The sequence below is a fragment of the Boleophthalmus pectinirostris genome, unplaced genomic scaffold, assembly GCF_026225935.1.
Source record: "Boleophthalmus pectinirostris isolate CB_2022bp ecotype Guang Dong unplaced genomic scaffold, ASM2622593v1 HiC_scaffold_14, whole genome shotgun sequence".
Lineage (NCBI taxonomy): Eukaryota > Metazoa > Chordata > Actinopteri > Gobiiformes > Gobiidae > Boleophthalmus > Boleophthalmus pectinirostris.
Window position 1 is genome coordinate 32,059,193 of NW_026571047.1, and position 24,854 is coordinate 32,084,046.

Genomic DNA, 24,854 nt, shown 5'->3' on the forward strand with positions numbered 1-24,854 from the left:
TACTACTACTACTACTACTGCTGCTATGGCTACTACTACTGCTTCTACTACTGCTGCTATTACTACTATTGCTATTGCTACTACTACCAAAACTACTACTACTACTACTACTACTACTACTATTACTACTACTACTACTACTACTATTGCTACTACTACTACTACTACTACTACTACTACTACTACTACTACTACTACTACTCCAAAGCTCCTACTACCAAAATTACTACTACTACTGCTGATACACTGTGTCTACTACTAGTACTACTAACATTACCCCAGTCAGTGTTACTATTAGATTCACAAACTTGATTAATCCACAAGTAGTTACTTAGACATATACTACTACTACTACTACTACTACTACTACTACTACTACTACTACTACTACTACTACTACTACTCCCACTGTTACTACTGCATTTTAGATTAATCAGATTAAGTGTGACATAATCACATTTTGTCATGATTCATTTTCTGAACTGTTCAGACTAAAACTCGTGTCAAAGACTTTTATAGAACAAACACAGAGACATTTTTAAATCAAAATGTCAACATTTAATAAATAATTCTCAATTTCTACCAATAATTTACAGCAATACTTTAAAATATATTTAAATCTCACTGTACAATAGACATACTTGTCTGACTAGTGTACTAACTACTACAGTACTTCTACTCTATATTACTGCACTCCCTGTTGTTGTGCATCATTTGTATCAGACTGAAAAAACGTCACTGTGTATTTTTAAACGTGTGAAAACAGGAAGTGTCATCATCATCATCATCCTCATCGTATACTATGATACTACTACTGCCTGTGCAATCATAGACTTGATATGTACATTATGACTAATACTACTACTGCTATTAACAGTACTACTACTACTGCTACTACTACTCCTTTACTACTGCCTGTACAAACACAGACCTGTATGACTAATACTACTACTACTACTACTACTACTACTACTACTACTACTACTACTACTGCTACTACTATACTACTACTACTACTACTACTACTACTACTACTACTACTACTACTACTACTACTACTACTGCTACTATACTAACTGCTACTACTACTACTACTACTATACTACTACTATACTACTACTACTACTACTACTACTACTACTACTACTGCTACTACTACTACTACTACTACTATCTGCTACTGCTACTACTACTACTACTACTACTACTACTACTACTACTACTACTACTACTACTACTACTACTACTACTACTACTACTGCTACTACTACTACTACTACACTACTACTACTACTACTACTACTACTACTACTACTACTACTACTACTGCTACTACTACTACTACTGCTACTACTACTACTACTGCTACTATTACTACTACTACTACTACTACTACTACTACTACTACTACTACTACTGCTGCTATGGCTACTACTACTGCTTCTACTACTGCTGCTATTACTACTATTGCTATTGCTACTACTACCAAAACTACTACTACTACTACTACTACTACTATACTACTACTACTACTACTACTACTACTACTGCTACCTACTACTACTACTACTGCTACTACTACTACTACTACTACTACTCCAAAGCTCCTACTACCAAAATTACTACTACTACTGCTGATACACTGTGTCTACTACTAGTACTACTAACCTTATCCCCAGCCAGTGTTACTATTAGATTCACAAACTTGATTAATCCACAAGTAGTTACTTGGACATATACTACTACTACTACTACTACTACTACTACTACTACTACTACTACTACTACTACTACTACTCCCACTGTTACTACTGCGTTTTAGATTAATCAGATTAAGTGTGACATAATCACATTTTGTCATGATTCATTTTCTGAACTGTTCAGACTAAAACTCGTGTCAAAGACTTTTATAGAACAAACACAGAGACATTTTTAAATCAAAATGTCAAAATGTAATAAATAATTCTCAATTTCTACCAATAATTTACAGCAATACTTTAAAATATATTTAAATCTCACTGTACAATAGACATACTTGTTTGACTAGTGTACTAACTACTACAGTACTTCTACTCTGTATTACTGCACTCCTGTTGTTGTGCATCATTTGTATCAGACTGAAAAAACGTCACTGTGTATTTTTAAACGTGTGAAAACAGGAAGTGTCATCATCATCATCATCCTCATCGTAGACCGGATATGTATGACTAATACTACTACAACTAATACTACAAATACTTCTACTACTGCCTGTGCAATCATAGACTTGATATGTACATTATGACTAATACTACTACTGCTATTAACAGTACTACTACTACTGCTACTACTACTACTCCTTTACTACTGCCTGTACAAACACAGACCTGCTATGTATGACTAATACTACTACTACTACTACTACTATTACTACTACTATTACTACTATACTACTACTATTACTACTATTATTCCTATTCCTATTACTACTACTAACTCCTACTAATGCTACTACTACTGCTAAATACTACAGTACAAATACTCCTACTGCCTCTACAAAGATAGTTGTTTAGTCCCGGTTCAGTCCTGGTTTAGTCCTGGTTCAGTCCTGGTTCAGTCTGGTTTAGTCCTGGTTCAGTCCTGGTTCAGTCCTGGTTTAGTCCTGGTTCAGTCCTGTTCCTGGTTTAGTCCAGTTTGGTTCAGTCCTGGTTCAGTCCTGGTTTAGTCCTGGTTTAGTCCTGGTTCAGTCCTGGTTCAGTAGTCCTGGTTCAGTCTGGTTCAGTGGTTCAGTAGTCCTGGTTTAGTCCTGGTTCAGTCCTGGTTCAGTCCTCCTGGTTCAGTTCTGGTTCAGTCCTGGTTTAGTCCTGGTTTAGGTCCTGGTTCAGTCCTGGTTTAGTCAGTCCTGGTTTCAGTCCTGGTTCAGTCCTGGTTCAGTCCTGGTTAGTCCGGTTCAGTTCCTGGTTTAGTCCTGGTTTAGTCCTGGTTCAGTCCTGGTTCAGTCCCTGGTTCAGTAGTCCTGGTTCAGTAGTCCTGGTTTAGTCCTGGTTCAGTCCTGGTTCAGTTCTGGTTTAGTCCTGGTTTAGTCCTGGTTTAGTCCTCAGTCCTGGTTCAGTCCTGGTTCCTGGTTTAGTCCTGGTTCAGTCCTGGTTCAGTCCTGGTTCAGTCCTGGTTCAGTCCTGGTTTTCAGTCCTGGTTCAGTCCTGGTTCAGTCCTGGTTTCCTGGTTAGTCCTGGTTCAGTCTGGTTCAGTCCTGGTTCAGTCCTGGAGTCCTGGTTCAGTAGTCCTGGTTTAGTCCTGGTTTAGTCCTGGTTTCTGGTTCAGTCACAGTCAGTTTAAGTCACGGAAACGAGACACATTATCTGTTTTTTTTTTTTTCCATTATTCATCGAAAACTAAAAAAACGAAGGCGTTTGGAGTTTAAAAACACAGTGGAGCTCTTCCTGCATCACCACATGACATCACGAGGTGGAGCGGAGTGTTTGCGACGAGGAAACGTTTAAAAACAGCGTGAAATTGGCTCTTTAATATTTTCCCTCGTCTCTCTCTCCTGGTGGTGTGACTCTCCCTCTCTCCCTCTCTCTCTCTCTCTCTCCTAGCTCCTATTTCCTACCTCCTCGCCTCCTTTCCTTCCTTCAGAGACGCGGTGAAGTTCAGATCTCCCCCGCTCCTCGAACGCACCGCGCCCGAGTCTCCGAGGCTGCGTCATGGATTAGTCCTCGGAGCTCCTATCTCTATCTCTCTCTCTCGGCTCCTTCTCCAAACTCCTCGCAAAACAATTTTCATTTCAAATTTCAACTTTTTTTTTTAAAATTTTTCTTCTCAAATTTCTCAATGGTCTTCCTCGCCCTCCCTCCAGGATGAAGAAAGAGAAGAAAACGCGCGCTCTGTTGCTCATTTTGTTGGTTCATTTTGGCTCAGGTAAGACTGGAAGGACTTGGGTGGACTTAGACTAATCCCGTAGCGTGAGAATAAGGCGTCTCAGAGTGGCTTTATTTTTATTCACGTTTAAACATTTTAAAAGTGAAAAATTTGAGTTAATTGCCTTATTTTTTTTTATTTTTTTGGTTCTGTTCATGCCACTTCTGATGTCTTATCCTCCCCGTGTGGTGTGACCGAGAGTTTCTATTCTAGATGTGATTTTACAGAGAAATAAATGGTGTTTTTAAAAATCTAAATCAGGACTAAAACAAGACTAAACCAGGACTAAACAGGAATAAACCAGGACTAAAACGAGACTGAACCAAGACAGAATCAGGACTAAACCAGGAATAAACCAGGACTGAACCAGGGACTAAACCAGGACTAAAGCAAGACTGAAAGGACTAACCAGGAATAACCAGGACTAAACCAGGAATAAACCAGGACTAAAACGAGACTGAACCAGGACTAAATCAGGACTAAACCAGGACTAAACACATGAACAAACAGGACTAAACTAGACTAAACCAAACTAAACCAGGGACTAAACCAGGACTAAAGCAAGACTGAACCAGGACTGAACATGGACTAAACAGGACTAAACAACTACAGGACTAAAAGGAAACCAGGAATAAACCAGGACTAAAACAGACTAACAGAAACCAGGACTAAACCAGACTGAAACCAGGACTGAACCAGGACTAAAAACCAGGACTAAAACAAGACTGAACCAGGACTAAACAAGGACTGAAACAGGACTAAACGGACTAAAATGGAACCAGGACTAAAACCAAGGACTAACAAATAAAGAACTAAACCAAACTAAACCAGGACTAAACCAAAACTGAACAAGGACTAAACCAGGACTAAATTAGGACTGAACCAGGACTAAAACAAGACTGAACAAGGACTAAACCAGGACTGAATAGGGACTAAACCAGGACTAAACCAAGGACTAAACCAGGACTAAACCAGTGTTAAAATGAGACTGAACAGGAACTAAACCAGGACTAAAATGAGACTTAACAGGGACTAAACCAGAACTAAATCAAGACTAAACCAGTGTTAAAATGAGACTGAACAGGAACTAAACCAGGACTAAACCAGGTCTAAACCAGGACTGAACCAGGACTAAACCAGGACTAAAACGAGACTGAACAGCGACATGTAGTTGTTATGTTGTTTCCTCCTCAAAAACAGACCTGCAGTTGTGTTTTGTTTTAGTCTGTTTACATCTCCAGAGCTCAAAACGTTCTGTTCCACCTTGTGATGTCATGGAGTTGTAGTTTTCAAGTTCACAGCTCCTTTTACCTTTTGTTCAGTCGAGATTCCAGGCAATTCCAGGACTGAAATGATCCAAATGATTCTAGTGAAGGTGTGTGGAGTTTAAAAACACAGCGGAGCACTTCCTGTATCACCACATGACATCACAAGGTGGAACAGAGTGTCTTCAGTTTGAGAAAAGAACTCAGTCTAAATATGCAGGGTTTGTGTGTTAAACGTGTGAAAAAAAAAAAAAAAAAAACACACACAATTCCAGGTCTGTTTGTGATTTTAAACATAAATCATAAATAAATAATAAATAAATAAAAAAATATATGTAATAAAATTTAAATTATAAATAAAAAATAAAAACATAATAAATAAATATAAATAAACAAATAAAAATAAAATCCATAATAAATAAAATCATAAAATAAAATACAAAACAAATAAATATAAAAAAATTAAATCATAAAAAAATTAAAATAATAAATAAAATCGTAAATAAACAAATAATCATAAATAAATCATTCCCTTTAAATGTGCACTGTGTAACTTTTGGGGGTTTGTCTGCCGCCTGCTTGTCTCCACGGCGATATTACTGCTTTGCTTCGAATGTTCCACAGTACGGCATTTGCTCTATTACACGTATTTTGTTTGAGAAAATCAGAAAATCCCTCCACAGATCTGACCTGTAACTTGTCTTGTACCTGCGTGTATCTCCGCCGAGGAAACGAAACATTTGACGCCAAAGAAAGAAAGAAAGAAATGACATCATCTCCATGGAGACAAGCACAAGCAGAAAAGTTACATCTTTAAATGAAGTCGTGTTTTAAAATTCTGTCACTAATTATTGTTTTATTTATTTTCTTTTTTTTCCCAAAGGACAAACAGATTACGCTCCATATTTTTACGACAATGGACCGAGCAGCAACAACGGAAACATGGCTCTGTTCAGTATTTCAGAAGACACGCAAGTCGGTAAGAAAAAACAAAAAATTAAGTATTAATTTAGAGAATTTGAACACATTTTTATTGTATTTTCACAATATTTGGTAGTTACGATTAAAACTTTGTGTGTAACTTTTTTCTGATCTTGTTATTCCATCAAAAACCTGTGGAAAAAACGTGTCTTTACTGTGCGTTGGCTTGCCTCTCCACAGACCTGACTCTTATTTGGCCTGGAGGAGGTTATTTTCCTGCTTGTTTCCATGGAAATGTTGTTCTTTTGGCTGTAATGTTCCACAGTGTGACATAAAACTGAAAATCTGTCTCCGTGGACTTGTTCAGTCCTTCTTTGACACTGGTCCTAGTCCTGGTTTAGCCCTGGTTTAGTCCTGGTTTAGTCCTGGTTTAGTCCTGGTTTAATATTGGTTTAGTCCTGAGTGAGGTCTGGTTTAGTCCTGTTGTTGATCTGGTTTAGTCCATGTTCAGTCTTGTTTTAGTCCTGGTTTAGTCCTGGTTCAGTCTTGTTTAGTCCTGGTTTAGTTCTGGTTCAGTCCATGTTCGGTCTTGTTTTAATTCTGGTTTAGTCCTGGTTTAGTCCTGAGTGAAGTCTCCTTTAGTCCTGCTGTTGATCTGGTTTAGTCCTGGTTTAGTTCTGGTTTAGTCCCTGTTCAGTCTTGTTTTAATCCTGATTTAGTCCTGAGTGAGGTCTGCTTTAGTCCTGCTGTTGATCTGGTTTAGTCCTGGTTTAATCCTTGTTCAGTCTTGTTTTAATCCTGATTTAGTCCTGAGTGAGGTCTGCTTTAGTCCTGCTGTTGATCTGGTTTAGTCCTGGTTTAATCCTTGTTCAGTCTTGTTTTAGTCCTGGTTTAGTCTGGTTCAGTCCTGAGTGAGTCTTGTTTTAATTCTGGTTGAGTTCTTGTTTAGTCCCTGTTCAGTCTTGTTTTAGTCCTGGTTTAGTCCTTGTTCGGTCTTGTTTTAATTCTAGTTGATTTCTGGTTGAGTTCTGGTTTAGTTTTGGTTTAGTCCTGAGTGAGGTCTGCTTTAGTCCTGCTGTTGATCTGGTTTAGTCCTAGTTTAGTCCCTATTCAATTTTGTTTTAATATGGTTCAGTCTGGTTTAGTCAGTCCTGTTGTTTTAGTCCTGGTTTAGTCTGTTTAGTCTGGTTTAGTCCTGGTTTAGTCCTGGTTTCAGTCTGGTTTAGTTTAGTCCTGGTTTAGTCTGGTTTAGTCCTGGTTTAGTCTGTTTAGTCTGGTTTAGTCCTGGTTTAGTCCTGGTTTAGACCTGGTTTAGACCTGGTTTAGACCTGGTTTAGTCCTGGTTTAGACCTGGTTTAGACCTGGTTTAGACCTGGTTTACCTGTTTAGTCCTGTTTTAGTCCTGGTTTAGTCCTGGTTTAGACCTGGTTTAGTCCTGGTTTAGTCCTGGTTTAGACCTGGTTTAGTTTAGACCTGGTTTAGACCTGGTTTAGACCTGGTTTAGTCCTGGTTTAGACCTGGTTTAGACCTGGTTTAGACCTGGTTTAGACCTGGTTTAGTCCTGGTTTAGTCCTGGTTTAGACCTGGTTTAGACCTGGTTTAGTCCTGGTTTAGACTGGTTTAGTCCTGGTTTAGACCTGGTTTTAGACCTGGTTTAGTCCTGGTTTAGACCTGTTTTAGTCCTGGTTTAGACCTGGTTTAGACCTGGTTTAGACCTGGTTTAGACCTGGTTTAGACCTGGTTTAGTCCTGGTTTAGACCTGGTTTAGACCTGGTTTAGACCTGGTTTAGTCCTGGTTTAGACCTGGTTTAGAGTTTAGACCTGGTTTAGTCCTGGTTTAGACCTGGTTTAGACCTGGTTTAGACCTGGTTTAGACCTGGTTTAGTCCTGGTTTAGTCCTGTTTAGTCCTGTTTAGTCCTGGTTTAGTCCTGGTTTAGACCTGGTTTAGACCTGGTTTAGTCCTGGTTTAGTCCTGGTTTAGTCCTGGTTTAGACCTGGTTTAGACCTGGTTTAGACCTGGTTTAGACCTGGTTTAGTCCTGGTTCAGTCCTGGTTTAGTCCTGGTTTAGTCCTGGTTTAGACCTGGTTTAGTTCTGTTTTAGTCTTGGTTTAGACCTGGTTTAGACCTGGTTTAGACCTGGTTTAGACCTGGTTTAGTCCTGGTTTAGACCTGGTTTAGTCCTGGTTTAGACCTGGTTTAGACCTGGTTTAGACCTGGTTTAGACCTGGTTTAGACCTGGTTTAGTCCTGGTTTAGACTTGTCTTGGGGAATGTTCTGATGTTTCTTTTTCCGTGGATTCTTGCAGAAAGTTACAGAGTGTTGCTTTATTTTCACATTCAGTTCTTTGTGTTGAAAACTCTTCTTCTCTCAGTTCTTGTTTTTTTCGTGTGTTTTTAGGAGCTCTGATCTACGTGTTGAACGGCACAGACCCGGAGCAGGATCCCGTCAGGTTCGGTCTCTCCTTCGACAAAGGAACAAAAGAATATTTCAGAGTCGACCCCAAATCTGGAAACGTGACTCTGATTCAGGAGCTGGACAGAGAGGTACAGAAAACTCACTTTTACTCATTATTCAGCTCCAGTCAAATGAAGCTCATCGAGGCTCACAGTTAAAGGGGTAAATTTGGAGCCAGTTCTTTATTAGGAAGAGGGATTTATTTGCAGACAAAATAGCAAAATAAAAACCCCAGGATCATGAAGAACATACAACATTTTAAGACCAAAATAAGGATCATTCTGCTGTTTTTATCTTTTGTATGTGAAGCACTTTGTGACCTATGTTTGTGAAAAGTGCTGTATAAGTAAACTTTACTTAAGGCTTAGTCACAATAACCCACAAGGGCGATTGACCTGTACAGGTGCTGACATTATCTTGGCCCGTGGGGTTGTGTAGAGGAGAGAGAGTTTTCTAAGTGCTTCGTAGGGGTGGTGCTAGTGCGGCTTGTGGGATCCTGGGAGAAATTTCAGCAAAGTGGGGCATGCGAGTGTCGTGCAGGTCTTAAGACTGTCGTGAGGCAATAGTTCGCCAAACTTAAGGGCCAAACAAGGGTCACGTACAAGTCAAAATCTCGTACGGGCCACTTGCAACGCACTCTAGTCGTTTGTACGAGGAAAGTACAGGCCTCTCACGTGGCTCGTGTGAGAGTCTGAGGAGATGTGGCTCTTATCGCCGCGCTGTTTAATACTGGGCTCATCATCAACACTTCATCACATGGTTGGACCATGGCGATGCCAAGACGCTCTTACAACATGAGGGTCGTCTCCTTCCCTGTGGCCATCATGTTGTGGCCTCGTCTCTGATGCCTCCTCCTCCTCGGCCCGGGGACCTGCTGTGGCTCCTGCTCCTGCTGCAGTCTCCGGGCCCTCGGTGTCATGGCCCTTCCCCGTCCTCTTGTCCTTTTCCTTCCCTTTGGGCGGCATCTCATCGGCGAAAACTTGGTGCGTACAGTACGGCTGCTACGACTCGTGTGCGTCTGCACGGGCATCGCATCAGCTGTTATACAGGTTGTGTGACCCTGGCAGCTCGCACCAGGCATGTGACCCATAGGAACGACACAACTGGCCCGTCCGGGACCCGTGTGTGGGCCGCAGGAATTCAGGGCGTGAGAAAATGGAAAAACCTGTACGACACACCTGCGTGACGCACACTTGACCCGCACTTCCCCCGTGAGTGTGAGATACGTGTTTGCTACGAGCTGCCGCCCGTAGGCCGCACGCAGGAAAAAATGTGCATGAACATTTCCTCCCGATGAGCTCGGCGGGCGTCTACGAGCTCAGGGGGCGTCTACGAGCTCAGGGGGCGTCTACGAGCTCAGGGGCGTCTACGAGCTCAGGGGGCGTCTACGAGCTCAGGGGGCGTCTACGAGCTCAGGGGGCGTCTACGAGCTCAGGGGGCGTCTACGAGCTCAGGGGGCGTCTACGAGCTCCGTCTACGAGGGGGGCGTCTACGAGCTCAGGGGGCGTCTACGAGCTCAGGGGGCGTCTACGAGCCAGGCGGGCGTCTACGAGCTCAGGGGCGTCTACGAGCTCAGGGGGCGTCTACGAGCTCAGGGGGCGTCTACGAGCTCAGGGGGGCGTCTACGAGCTCAGGGGGCGTCTACGAGCTCACGAGCTCAGGGGGCGTCTACGAGCTCAGGGGGCGTCTACGAGCTCAGGGGGGCGTCTACGAGCTCAGGGGGGCGTCTACGAGCTCAGGGGCGTCTACGAGCTCAGGGGGCGTCTACGAGCTCAGGGGGCGTCTACGAGCGACGCTCAGGGGCGTCTACGAGCTCAGGGGCGTCTACGAGCTCAGGGGCGTCTACAGGCGTCTACGAGCTCAGGGGGGCGTCTACGAGCTCAGGGGGCGTCTACAAGCTCAGGGGGCGTCTACGAGCTCAGGGGGCGTCTACGAGCTCAGGGGCGTCTACGAGCTCAGGGGGCGTCTACGAGCTCAGGGGGCGTCTACGAAGTCTCGGCGGGCGTCTACGAGCTCAGGGGGTCTACGAGCTCAGGGGGCGTCTACGAGCTCAGGGGGCGTCTACGAGCTCAGGGGCGTCTACGAGCTCAGGGGGCGTCTACGAGCTCGGGGGCGTCTACGAGCTCAGGGGGCGTCTACGAGCTCGGAATCTTGTACGAGCCACTTGTGAGCCCCGTATGGATTTGGCCAAAACTCGCCCGTGAACTTCCTGTGGGGACCTGTGCCAGTTATTGTGACTAAGGCTTTACTTACTAATTGTTTTTTGTTTTGTTTTGTCTTATTTGGTTGTTTTTTGTTTTTGTTGTTGTTTTCTTACCAAAATCACGCAGCTCTTTAACTGTGCTTTACACTGGATTGAAACTGTAAAAGAGAATTTACATCTTCACTGAAACCATCTGTTTTACTGTGTTTTTGTGTTTTTGTGTTTTTCAGAGTCAGGATGAGATCTCTGTGTCTGTGAGCATCACAGACGGACGCAACAAGGTGAGATTCGTCATTAAACGTGTCATTCACAGATTAAAAAAAACAACAACACTTAATTAATTAAAGTCCTGGAGGAGCAGGAAACAAACATCCAAATGTTCTTAAACACAATCTACAGTATAACAGAGGGAGTTCAGTTTAGTCCTGGTTTAGTCCTGGTTTAGATCAAATTTAGTCTAAGTTTAGTCCTGGTTTAGTCCTGGTTTAGATCAAATTTAGTCTAAGTTTAGTCCTGGTTTAGTCCTGGTTTAGATCAAATTTAGTCTAAGTTTAGTCCTGGTTTAGTCCTGGTTTAGATCAAATTTAGTCTAAGTTTAGTCCTGGTTTAGTCCTGGTTTAGATCAAATTTAGTCTAAGTTTAGTCCTGGTTTAGTCCTGGTTTAGATCAAATTTAGTCTTGGATTAGTTCTGGTTTAGCCTCGCCCCAGTTCGCTCTTGTTTTAATACTGGGTTAGTCCTGGTTTAGTCCTGGTTTAGTCCTGTTGTTGACCTGGGTTAGTCCTGGTATAAATCGGGTTTAGTTTTGGTTTAGTTCTGGTATAGTCCTGATTTAGTCCTGGTTTAATCCTTGTGTTGATCTGGTTTAGTCCGGTTTAGTTCTGGTTTTTTCTCGCCCCAATTCACTCTTATTTAATACAGATTTATTCCTGGTTTGGTCCTGGTTTAGTCCTGGGTCAGGTCTGCTTTAGTCCTGGGTTAGTCCTGGTATAGATCGGGTTTAGTCCTGGTTTACTTCTGGTTTAGCCTCACCCCCAATTTGCTCCCAATTTAGTTCTGGTTTAGTCCTGGTATAGATCGGGTTTAGTCCTGGTCTTGACCTAGTTTAGACCTGGTTTAGTCCTAGTGTTGACCTGGTATAGTCTTGGTTTAGTCCTGGTTTAGTCCTGGTCTTGACCTAGTTTAGACCTGGTTTAGTCCTGGTATTTACCTGGTTTAGTCTTGGTTTTGTCCTGGTTTAGTCTTGGTGTTGTCCTGGTTTTAGTCCTGGTCTTGACCTAGATTAGTCCTGGTTTAGTCCTGGTCTTGACCTAGTTTAGACCTGGTTTAGTCCTGGTCTTGACCTAGTTTAGACCTGGTTTAGTCCTGGTATTTACCTGGTTTAGTCTTGGTTTTGTCCTGGTTTAGTCTTGGTGTTGTCCTGGTTTTAGTCCTGGTCTTGACCTAGATTAGTCAGTGGTTTAGTCTGGTCTTGACCTGGTTTAGTCCTGGTTTAGTCCTTGACCTAGTTTAGACCTGGTTTAGTCCTGGTATTTACCTGGTTTAGTCTTGGTTTTGTCCTGGTTTAGTCTTGGTGTTGTCCTGGTTTTAGTCCTGGTCTTGACCTAGATTAGTCCTGGTTTAGTTCTGGTCTTGACCTAGTTTAGTCCTGGTTTAGTCCTGGTCTTGACCTAGTTTAGTCCTGGTTTAGTCCTGGTCTTGACCTAGTTTAGACCTGGTTTAGTCCTGGTTTACCTGGTTTAGTCCTGGTTTAGTCCTGGTTTTTCTGGTCCTTGGTTTTGTCCTGGTTTAGTCCTGGTTTAGTCCTTGGTCAGGTCTGCTTTAGTCCTGGGTTAGACCTGGTGTTGATCTGGTTTAGTTTTTGTCCTGGTTAAGATCTTGTCTAGTTTTGGTTCTTCAGAATAAATTGCCTAAATAAAAGTCCAAAAATTCCTCAAGTAAGAGCGAAAAACTATTTAATTAAACTCGTCCTACTCAAACAGGAGTAAAAGTCTCGTGTCTGGCAACTCGTGGTACAACTTCTGGTCACGTAAATGTAAAATCTGAACACATTTTGTCTGAAGTTTTGTTCTTTTTCAGTTTGTAAAATCTAAAATGTTTTTGTCTGTTTATGTTGAGGTTGTGGAAACGGCCAGAATCTTTGTCACTGACGCCAACGACGAAGCTCCAGAGTTTCAGAACCTGCCCTTCATAATCAGCATCCCAGAGGTAAGACCGGGACTTTAGACCTGGTTTAGACCTGGTTTAGACCTGGTTTAGACCTGGTTTAGACCTGCACTGGTTAAGATGTGGTTTTACTTGGTACCAGATTTAGTCATGATTTTTGTGATTGATGTTTCGTTATGATCCTGGTTTAGTCCTTTAGTTTATTCTGGTTTAGGATAGACCGGTTTACTAGTGGTTTAGACCTGGTTTAGTCGTGATTTAGTCCTGCTTTAGTCCTGGTTCAGTCCTGGTTCAGTCCTGCTTTAGTTCAAGTTAAGTTCTGCTTTAGTCCTGGTTCAGTCCTGCTTTAGACCTGGTTTAGTTCTCATTTAGTTCTTGTTCTGTTCTGATTTAGTCCTGGTTTTGACTTAGTTTAGACGTGGTTTAGTTGTGATTTACAGTAGTCCTGCTTTAGTCCATTTTTAGTCCTGGTTTAGTCCTGGTTCAGTCCTAGTTCAGCTCTGGCTTAGACCTGGTTTAGACCTGGTTTAGACCTGATTTAAACCTGGTTTAGTCCTGGTTTAGTCCTGGTTCAGTCCTGCTTTAGTCCTGCTTTAAACCTGCCTTAGACCTGCTTTAGTCCTGGTTCAGTTCTGGTTTAGTCCTGCTTTAGTCCTGGTTCAGTCCTGGTTTAGTCTTGGTTCAGTCCTGGTTCAGTCCTGCTTTAGTCCTGGTTCAGTCCTGGTTCAGTCCTGGTTTAGTCCTGGTTCAGTCCTGGTTTAGTCCTTGTTCAGTCCTGGTTTAGTCCTTGTTCAGTCTGGTTTAGTCCTGTTCAGTCCTGGTTTAGTCCTGGTTCAGTCCTGGTTTAGTCCTGGTTTAGTCCTGGTTTAGTCCTGGTTTAGTCCTGGTTCAGTCCTGGTTTAGTCCTGGTTCAGTCCTGGTTTAGTCCTGGTTCAGTCCTGGTTTAGTCCTGGTTTAGTCCTGGTTTCAGTCCTGGTTTAGTCCTGGTTTAGTCCTGGTTCAGTCCTGGTTTAGTCCTGGTTTTAGTCCTGGTTTAGTCCTGGTTTAGTCCTGGTTCAGTCCTGGTTTAGTCTTGGTTTAGTCCTGGTTCAGTCCTGGTTCAGTCCTGGTTTAGTCCTGGTTCAGTCCTGGTTTAGTCCTGGTTTAGTCCCTGGTTTAGTCCTGGTTTAGTCCTGGTTTAGTCCTGGTTTAGTCCTGGTTCAGTCCTGGTTTAGTCCTGGTTCAGTCCTGGTTTTCAGTCCTGGTTTAGTCCTGGTTCCTGGTTCCTGAGTCCTGGTTCAGTCCTGGTTTAGTCCTGGTTTAGTCCTGGTTTAGTCCTGGTTTAGTCCTGGTTTAGTCCTGTGGTTTAGTCCTGGTTTAGTCCTGGTTTAGTCCTGGTTTAGTCCTGGTTTAGTCCTGGTTTAGTCTCATTGTTTTCCCTCTTGTTTCCAGGACGCGGCTGCAGGGACCAGTGTTTACAAGGTGGAGGCCACAGACAGAGACTTGGGCTCAGGAGGAAGTGTCTCTTATTTTCTACAGGTAACAAACAAATCATGTAGAAACATTTATATTTTCATCCATTTAAATTTACTTTTTGGAGCTTTCTACCCAAAAAAAAAAAAAAAAAAAAAAAAAATCAAAAACACATCTGAAGTGTCTTATTTGTCATCCATGCATGTTTGAGTAATCTAGCGATCTCTTATGGCCCCTATTCAAACCCTCTTTATAATATGATTGTAGTAGTTTCAGTAGGGTGATTGTGTTGTGATAGCGCTCTGAAGGGGGAGTGACTTAACACAGAGAGCGAGAGAAAAAGGGATTCAGAGCGTTGTTTTTGATTAATATAACGCACCGTCTTTAAAGGTGACGTATTCACTCACTCAGAGTTGGATGTACATTATGTTTGAGTTATCCTGTATTGTCCTAAAAAAATCAGTTTTCACCTACCACCTATCCCACCCTCTGCTCTGTACTTAGATGTGACTATTCCAGATTTACAGAGGACGATGAAATTCACAAGATTTCTTAAATATTTGATCTTTGATGTGATGTGTGTACAGTTGTTGGGCAAGTGACTTTAAAACTGTCATGTGTTATTTTTATTTCTGACGTGTTTCTGTCATTTCAAAGTGATTCGTTACATTTCAATATTTCTGAGTTTAACATGTAAAACATGACACGACTGTTACAGCACTTTTAATTTACTCAGCAAAATAACTGTGAAGATGCTGAACTTATGCACCGTATATGGACTGAACCAGGACTAAACCAGGACTAAACCAGGTCTAAACCAGGTCTAAACCAGGTCTAAACCAGGTCTAAACCAGGTCTAAACCAGGTCTAAACCAGGACTAAACCAGAAACCAGGACTAAACCAGGAACTAAACCAGGTCTTAAATTTAAAAAGGTCTAAACCAGGTTTAAATCAGGTCTAAACCAGGACTAAACCAGGACTAAACCAGGTCTAAACCAGGACTGAACCAGGACTAAACCAGGACTAAACCAGGACTAAACCAGGTCTAAACCAGGTCTAAACCAGGACTAAACCCGGACTAAACCAGGTCTAAACCAGGACTAAATCAGGTCTAAACCAGGTCTAAACCAGGTTTAAATCAGGACTAAACCAGGTCTAAACCAGGTTTAAATCAGGTCTAAACCAGAGCTGAACCAGGACTAAACCAGGACTAAACCAGGTCTAAACCAGAACTAAACCCGGACTGAACCAGGACTAAACCAGGTTTAAATCAGGTCTAAACCAGGTCTAAACCAGAGCTGAACCAGGACTAAACCAGGACTAAACCAGGTCTAAACCAGGTCTAAACCAGGTCTAAACCAGGACTAAACCAGGACTAAACCAGGTCTAAACCAGGACTAAACAAGGTCTAAACCAGGACTAAACCTGGACTGAACCAGGTTTAAATCAGGTCTAAACCAGGTCTAAACCAGAGCTGAACTGAGGTCTAAACCAGGACTAAACCAGGTCTAAACCAGGACTAAACCTGGACTGAACCAGGACTAAACCAGAACTAAACCAGGACTAAATCAGGATTAAAACAGGACTAAATCCGGACTGAACCAGTACTAAAACAGAACTGAACTAGGATTAACCAGGACTAAACCAGGTCTAAACCAGGACTAAACCAGAACTGAACCAAAACTAAACCAGGTCTAAACCAGGACTGAACCAGGACCAAACCAGGACTAATATTGGACTAGAACTTGCAAGGTGTGATCGGGCGTCACCTGCGTTAGCCCTTTGGAGCGTGGAGTTGTGCGTCGGTCCTTTCGCCCGCGGTCACCAGACGGTCTACACGGGCGCGTCTCCGGCGTTTCACCGCTGCTGATGTCGCCGTGATTTTAGCGAATTTGTATGAAGAAAAACGAAAAACCCTCCACTTCAATCCAGGTTAAAAAAGCTTTGTGACACGTGTTACTCACATTTGTACCGAGTAAAATATTACATGTTTTTTCCCTGTAATGACTTAAAGGTTGTATAGAGGATTTTCCAAGGAACGAGAAATCCAGCGACTGTTTGTCCTTTTTCAAATGTTGCGCATGTGTGAAACCCCCCCCCTCCCCCACAGCTCCTACGTAGAAACACCTCCTAACCTCCTCCTTACGTCAGAAACAGGTTTGTTTACAGCCGGTGCTGCACATGACTTGTAAACAACTAACTACAGTGTTGGTTAGACAAGACGGAGAAGTGAGGAGCAGGGGGAGAGCAGAGAAGAGTGCGTGAAGATTCCATGCGAATGAACTAGCTACAACACGCAGCAGCAAGCGGACTCTTTCTTTGCCTTGAAAATGACGTTTTCAGACATAGGATATCACTTTCGTGTCCTGAAAAACGTTTGTGTAGCTCTTGGAAATAAAGTACATTTTCATAATAAGCAGAAGTTTTCCTGTCCAGGAGTAATTTGTGGACCAGTGCTTCAGTCTTTAGACCCTTCGCGTCTGCTTCAGTCGCGCCATCACTGGAATGAATCTCCAAGAATCACCTTAGTTTGGCTTCGCTGCTTTTCCCCTTGTCTTCTTCTTTCAGCGACCTCAAAAACGGACTTTCTTTTGCGGCGAACTGCTCCTGGATTCTTGTCGCCATCGCAACAAACTTTGTGTGAACTGCGAGGAAGATATAGGTCAAAAAAAGCCGCTAAGAACTGTTGCGTTGGTGGAGTAAACAGCGTCTGTGCGTCTTGCGTCTGTGGACTGCGTGACAGTCGTACGTAAACCACGTACCGGTGGCGCAGGCAAGTCAGTTACACTAGAAACGTAGGGAGTTTGATTGACAGCCTGTCAGCTCACAGATAACGAGGCAGTGTCGTTATCTATTGGCAAATGTTTAGCCCCACCACGTCCAGAGTTGATGAATTTTTATTCTCTTTTTTTGGTCATCATAATTACAAGGCTACCTGCATCTTATAATCTATCATTGACAATTTGAAACAAAAAAAATCCTCCATACGACCTTTAAATTACTGCGTTACAGCAAAAAGCAACGCATCACAGTAATTTGTTACTTTTATAACGCGTTACTTTCAACACTGCGTCTGAGTAATTATGTCATTTTCTCCATGTTGTTTACACTATTTTAGTAATTACACCTCTGGCTTTAGGTGATAATAATAAAAATAATTGCATCCATTTCCAGCTTTAGTTTATACTTTCTAAAGCTGAAGGATTAAAGCGTCTAAAAACCGCGTGTTATTATTATTATTTGTTTCTGCACGTGCTCAGTGAGGCTCTGACCTCTGCCGTTAGCGGATTAGCCCTGACGGAGAACATGTGCCTCCCGGACCTTTTCAATTATAAAAGTAACCCGGGGTCAGAGGTCAGCGCATGAAACCACTCTGAGTTTGATGAAAATTGAAAATGCGGAATGTCGTCGGAGGATTAAGGGTCTGGGACAAAAGGGCAGGTGCATTTCTCTGTTTGTGTTTTTGTTCTTGTTTGTGTTTTTCATGTATCTGAGATCTCGGATCTCTCAAACTAAGTCCACTGTGTTCTTCAATACACATAACAGAGGTAGTTCAGTTCAGTCCTGGTTTAGTCCTGGTTTAGTCCTGGTTTAGTCCTGGTTTAGTCCTGGTGTTGACCTGGTTTGGTCCTGGTTTAGTCCTAGTTTAGTCCTGGTGTTGACCTGGTTTAGTCCTGGTTTAGTCCTGGTTTAGTCCTGGTGTTGACCTGGTTTAGTCCTGGTTTAGTCCTGGTGTTGACCTGGTTTAGTCCTGGTTTGTTGTTGACCTGGTTTAGTCCTGGTTTAGTCCTGGTGGTGTTGGCCTGGTTTAGTCCTGGTATAGATCGGGTTTAGTCTTAGTTTAGTCCTGGTTTAGGCCTCGCCCCAGTTCACTTTTGTTTAATACTGGTTTAGTCCTGGTTTAGTCCTGGTGTTGACCTCGTTTAGTCCTGGTTTAGTCCTGGTGTTGACCTGGGTTAGTCCTGGTTTAGTCCTGGTGTTGACCAGGTTTAGTCCTGGTATAGATTGGGATTTAGTCCTGCTTTAGTCCTAGTGTTGACCTGGTTTAGTCCTGGTTTAGTCCTGGTTTAGTCCTGGTTTAGTCCTGGTTTAGTCCTGGTGTTGAGTCCTGGTTTGACCTGGTTTAGTAGTTTAGTCCTGTGGTTTAGTCCTGGTGTTGACCTGGTTTAGTCCTGGTATAGATTGGGTTTTAGTCTTGGTTTAGTTCTGGTTTAACCTCGCCCAGTTCGCTCTTGGTTTAAATATTGGTTTGTCCAGGTCTTGAGCCTGGTTTAGTCCTGGTATAGATTGGATTTAGTCCTGGTTTAGTCCTGGTTTAGTCCTGGTTTAGTCCTGGTGTTGACCTGGTTTAGTCCTGGTTTAGTCCTGGTATAGATCGGGTTTAGTCTTAGTTTAGTCCTGGTTTAGGCCTCGCCCCAGTTCACTTTTGTTTAATACTGGTTTAGTCCTGGTTTAGTCCTGGTGTTGACCTGGTTTAGTCCTGGTTATAGATTGGGGATTTAGTCCTGCTTTAGTCTAGTGTTGACCTGGTTTAGTCCTGGTTTAGTCCTGGTGTTGACCTGGTTTAGTCCTGGTTTAGTCCTGGTGTTGACCTGGTTTAGTCCTGGTATAGATTGGGGTTTAGTCTTGGTTTAGTTCTGGTTTAACCTCGCCCCAGTTCGCTCTTGGTTTAATATTGGTTTAGTCCAGGTCTTGAGCTGGTTTAGTCCTGGTATAGATTGGATTTAGTCCTGGTTTANGTCAAGTTAGGTCAAAGGATCAACCTGCACTTCCTGGAGTTTGACGTGGAAGATGACACCGACTGCCTGGCTGACTATCTAGAAATCTACGACAGCTATGATGATGTGACTGGATTTGTCGGCAGGTTAGTTAGGAAAAATCATAGGCTTCTAAATACATTAAAAATACAATTTAAAAATATAATATACCTATAATAAAAAATAAAAATAAATATAAGACATTCAAATTTAAAGTTAGCCAATGTAATTTTTTTCTGATGAGAGTACATCCCTTGTTTGTCTCATGTTATTGCTTTGCTTGAAATGTTCCAAATTAGCATTAAGATTAAATGTCGCCATGGTAATGGCATTGTTTCATTTGTGGAGAGGTGACCACCTCACAGTGAGAATGTTTGTTTTTCAAGGTTTTTTTTTTTTTTTTAGCAATAAAACCCCCTATGATTGAATAAAGATAAATATATTTTTGGACATAATGTGGGACATTTCACCCACTGCAGTAATATCTGTGGAGACAAGCATGTGGCAAACCCTCCACCAGAAAAGTTACATAGTGGAACTATTAAGGAACTATTGCATTATGGTCTTTTCTGCTTTCAGATTCTGTGGTGACTATCTGCCATATGATATTTTAAGCACAGGTGAGTTTCCACTTTTACATAATTATTAGTATCATCACAGATAGAGTAGGTCTATGACATTATCATACACACAGCCGCATGTATTACACATTTAACATTTAATCTTGTTAATAATGTTAATAATAATGTTAATTTGTTAATTTCTTTTGTTTAGGATGACAAATCTTTATAAACTGGTAGTAGTAGTAATAATAAATAATAATAATACATCCAATAATAATAACTGAAATATGTATTGATTTTTGTAATTAAACTGTAATAAAGCATATTTTTCTCTATTTTTAGGAAACGTGATGACATTGAAGTTTTTGACTGACGCTTCAGTCACTGGAGGAGGCTTCCAGCTACGCTATAAAGCTTTCAATGCATCACTGGTTTAACACAACTGATATTGTATGAATATGTAACCTACGGTGGTACTATTTAACTTTTTGTAGTCTATTTAATGCAAATGCTTACCCCCACTGTGCAAAGATTTGGACTGTGCAGGTTCCTATGCTCTATTAATAAAGACTTATTTGCAAAATATGGCTTCCTTATTCTTAAATTATGTAGTTTATTTTGGCCTGTTAAACACGGGGTGTTGTAACTGGTGCAAGTTTACAAAGCAGCAAAGTCTGTTGGGGCATCCCAATAAAGTTGAACACTACATCACACAACAGAATAGGCAATTAAAATGACAGAAATGCTAAACTATATTAGCAAAAAATAGATGCTAAAAGAATGTCACAAGAGAACTTCTGCAGAAATGTATAGTGTTTCCATAGAACTATAATAAAATAAAAGTTTTTCATTATACACTACTCACAATAAGTTAGGGATATTGAGAGAGAGTGAGTGAATGTCATATATACAGTGTTTGTTTCACTTTAGAAACTTTTGGGATAGGGGGGCAATTGTTTTGGGGTGATAGACACACCTTATTTTGTGTTTTCCACATAATGGTCTCACTGTGTACAGACCCAGGAGTGGAACCCCACGAGTGACAGACTGCAACGATGACCAGTACCTAAGGACCTATGCACTCAGACATCGTTATGCAACTGCCACACAGCTGCAGGCCTATTTACGAGATGTGAGGGGTACTAGGGGTTCCAGACAAACCATTTGCAACCGACTCCACAGCTTTGGTTTGAATGCCAGACTCCACTGACACCAAGACACCGCCATGAATATTTGCAGTGGGCACAAGAACATGTGACCTGGACAATGCAGCAGTGGTCTACCATCCTGTTCACTGATGAGTGTCAGGTCATCTTGCACTTGGAGAAGGAAAGGTGAGCGATATGCCGAGGTCAACATGGTCCCCAGGGCTCACTTTGGTAGAGAAGGTGCAACAGTCTGGGCAGGCATCACCAGTCAGCGCAAAACAGATTTGGTTATTGTAGAAGGCTCAGTCACAGACATCATAGAACCCATCATTATCCCCCAATTCCACCAGCACACCTCCAACTTTCTGTTCATGGATGATAATGCTCCACCACATCGTGCCAGAAATGTCACAGCTCGACTTCAGGAAGTCAGAGTGCCTCATATGGTATGACCAGTACTGACCCTGACCTGAACCCCATAGAGCACGTCTGGGACCAGCTGAAGCAGAGACTGGATGATCGTACTCCACCCCCACGTGACCTGGCAGAAACCGCGTGTAGCACGTGTGGAAGAGTGGAACGTATTGCCTCAGAACAACATCATGAGGCTCGTGAGGAGCATGAGACTTCGCTGTCAAGCTGTCATTGCGGCAAATGGTGAAAACACTCACTACTGACATTGTGAATTTTTGTTACTTGGGGCTATTTTTGTTATTATCTAAATTTTTGGGGTAGTAAATATTAAACTAATGAAAATGGTGTTTCTTCTCATTCGTTATTAGTAATATCAAAGGGAACGTTTACTTATTTCATTAAAATTCAGACCAAATAGGAAAAGCACTCATGTAAATAACAATATCCCTAAATTATTGTGAGTAGTGTAGATCCATGACTGTTTCATACACAGCTATGTTTTCTTCCTGAACTGTCTTGAAACTCTCCATATAAGGTAAAGTGGGCGGGGCCGTTTTGACGCTCCGGGGTCAGAGGTAACTTCGTACGTCGGCGTGGTGCTTTGGCGCCAGAGGTTTCGCGGGGGATCAACAGAACGACACGAAACTGCTAAAGGAAGACGCAATAAACACCACCAAACTGTTATTTATTCAAAACGATATTTCTTCCGAGAGCTTATCAGAAGTGGTGTTGTGCTTCTTTCTGCTTTTAGACTAGCAACACAGCGGTGGATGTTGCGTCGCATGTAGTGTTCCCAAAACAGCTCCTGTAAGTACCATGCATGCCCTCTCGCCACCCTTTAGTGCTGTATGTCACTTGATCCAAACTTTGCACAAATAATCACGGTGCTTAAGCATTAAAAAACATTCAATGGGCAACTGTAGATGTGTGTTATAACCCTCACAGTGACAGTTTTGTTCGCTGAAGCCAGGCATGCAGCCTGCTAACGCTGCTAAACACAGGCAGAACGCACCATGTAAACGCTTTCAGAAACTTTTGCAGTTTTTCAGTCAGTTTTTTAGCAGCATATGTTACTTAAAGGTTTCATGTAGATGCAGCACGAGTTTTAAACCGCACTTTGCTCAGACACTAGAAGGAAACGGTTGATTGTGAGATTTGCATTAGCTTGCTCTTGGGCCACAGGTCTTGTTCGATGTGATGGCCTCTTTCTTCAGTGAACCCATGGTTATTTCACTTGCACCAGAGAAGTATTATTTAGTGGTTGTCGAAATTGTTGCAAAATGTAAACAAATGCCAAATCTTGTCACTCCTTAATCTCATCGAAATGGCTTGTTTACAAAATACTTTGAAGTAGGTTCCTGAATTGCATTGGCTTATTGACTATTGTTTTGTGATTTAGCTTACACCAGTATGCAGCCATTATTACTTGTTTCATCAAATAATGACTTTCCAGAATAGATATACTCCTAATTTTATTTTGTCTATTTAACCATACCATTTATTTCTCTCTCTCTCTGCATTTTCAGGGTTTGTGGAGAGTAGTCATAATGATGGCGACAGCGGTCCCGCCAGGTAACTCCAGTTTCCTGCCTCTGCTTGAGTCTCTGGAGGACAACACTGCGGGACAGTCTAGTCAGACCGATGCTTACCTCACCATTGCCAAGTATGACCCCACATTGGTTGGAAAATATTACAGTATTACAACTGCTTACCAAATGTTCCAACAATTTTTGACAATTTTTTTTAGTCGATTGAGTGGAGAAGAAGGGCGCCAGTTTCTGCCTGCAGTTGAAAAGCACTTTTCCCGTTTGGGTAAAATTATTTTGGTAAGCATTACATTTTATATACATATTTAAGCAAAAATGGATTTTGCATATTTCTAAATTGTTTGTCTGTTTTAAAGGCTCATATAAGTAGTACGAATGTGGAGTTAAGCCAAGCTGCCCTTCAAGCTTTGGGCTTCTGTGTCTATCATTCAAATGTCGTCTCAGGAGCGTCAGGTATTGTATATAAACATATTTGATCTATTAATGTACAAAATCTCAAATTTTCATTCACCTACATGTTTTTCATTTCCAGAAACCTTAGCAGAAGAAATACTATCAGCACTTTGCTCATTGGTGGTGAAGTCAACAGATAAGAATACATGTACCAGAGCATTATGGGGTGATCTCCAAGCAGAACTTTCCTTCAAAAATATTAGCAGCAAAAGTAAGTGTGTATTTTGATAAGTATAATATATTATTTTGTGTTTTGTATTTAACTCTTAGTGATGCAACTTTGCTACATAGGTACCTTCAGTGTTAAGTGCATTGGAAAGTGTGTGGAACAGAGAGGACATCCAGTCTGTTGTAATGGAACATGAAGCCCTAAATGTTGTGATCAGGTGAAGTGGGCTATATGTAAATGATTAGATTATTTTTATTATTTATTTTTTTTTGTTAAACATCATGTCATTATACAGGATGTTGGAGCAGGTACCCACACAGATGGGAGAAGGGGCAGTGCGGTGGGCCAAGCTGATTATCCCTCTGGTGGTGCACTCTGCCTCTAAAGTGCGCCTCAGGGCAGCAGCTGCACTGGAGATGGGCATGCCTCTACTACTAGAGAAACAGACACAAGTGGCTGCTATCATTGAACCACTGATGTCCACTGTATGTGTTTCCATATATGAGATGTACTTTATTTTGTCCTACTACCTCTATATTATGAGATGCATTTATTTATTTTTTTAACAGAAAATTGATCCCAGAGCTGCAGAAGCTTTTCATGACCAAGAATGAAACTAATGTTCTAAAGCTTTGGCCTTTATTTGTAAGATTACTTGGAAAGGTAAGACCTTGTTTTCTTTTGTAATGGTGTTAATTGGAGCTTTTAATTAAATCACATTTTTATTGTTTTCAGCTTTTACATAAAGGAGGTCCATTTATAAACTCATTGCTACATTTGGAGGAGCTTGGTTTCCGTAGTTCATCTCCAACAATTAAAAAAATAGCTTTTCTTGCCTGGAAGAGTTTGATAGACAACTTTGCACTTAATCCAGGTTGGAGATTGTTTTGATTGGACAAATTGTTGTTATACAAATTTTTCCAGCCTGGCTTTTAATCTATATTTCTCAAAATATGAAGATATTCTGTGCAGCTCTAAGCGTATGAAGCTGCTGATGCAGCCTCTCTCGTCCATCAATGTCAGGACAGAGCCTCTGCTGCTTACTAAAGTGGAAGTCTGGTGGTACCTGGTTGTTCAACTTGGTCCAAACTTGGCTCCTAACTTTGATGTGGTCAGTAATATCTGCATTACAATGGCTGTCTCTTTACTCAATTACATTTTGAATACATTTGCTCTTCATGTAAAATTGATTGTATCATTAATGTTGTACAATATATCGTACTTTCAATTTGTAGGTTTCAGTTCCTCTGCTCCAAAGCACAATTGGCTGTGAATTCGTCACAGTTCCTGGAACTCCATCTAGAGGTGGAATTCCAAATGGAGGACATGCACCTGGCACTCCCAAGAATGGTTTGTACTTTTCTAATGACACGTAATGACTTTTTAAAGCTGCGTTTATAAAAGACCATTAATCTGTAGTGTTTCATCAGACTAAGGTACAGT

At 41.7% G+C, this 24,854-nt stretch overlaps 2 protein-coding genes across 2 annotated transcripts in view; both read left to right on the plus strand.

Moving 5' to 3' along the window:
• Positions 1 to 3,836: 3,836 nt before the first annotated feature.
• Positions 3,837 to 24,854, plus strand: part of LOC110169104 (cadherin-related family member 1) — a 71,735-nt gene continuing 50,717 nt past the window's right edge. The window contains exons 1-6 of the mRNA XM_055150244.1: positions 3,837 to 3,897; positions 6,046 to 6,141; positions 8,483 to 8,628; positions 10,973 to 11,023; positions 12,860 to 12,949; positions 14,339 to 14,425. Of these exons, the coding sequence (XP_055006219.1) occupies positions 3,837 to 3,897; positions 6,046 to 6,141; positions 8,483 to 8,628; positions 10,973 to 11,023; positions 12,860 to 12,949; positions 14,339 to 14,425 (531 nt within the window). The remainder of the gene's footprint in view (positions 3,898 to 6,045; positions 6,142 to 8,482; positions 8,629 to 10,972; positions 11,024 to 12,859; positions 12,950 to 14,338; positions 14,426 to 24,854) is intronic.
• Positions 21,417 to 23,890, plus strand: LOC129407863 (telomere-associated protein RIF1-like). The gene is made up of 8 exons (XM_055150245.1): positions 21,417 to 21,485; positions 21,994 to 22,049; positions 22,769 to 22,905; positions 22,990 to 23,068; positions 23,146 to 23,242; positions 23,322 to 23,453; positions 23,534 to 23,628; positions 23,707 to 23,890. The coding sequence occupies exons 3-7, from the start codon at positions 22,790 to 22,792 to the stop codon at positions 23,605 to 23,607; spliced, it is 498 nt and encodes a 165-aa protein (XP_055006220.1). The 5' UTR covers positions 21,417 to 21,485; positions 21,994 to 22,049; positions 22,769 to 22,789; the 3' UTR covers positions 23,608 to 23,628; positions 23,707 to 23,890.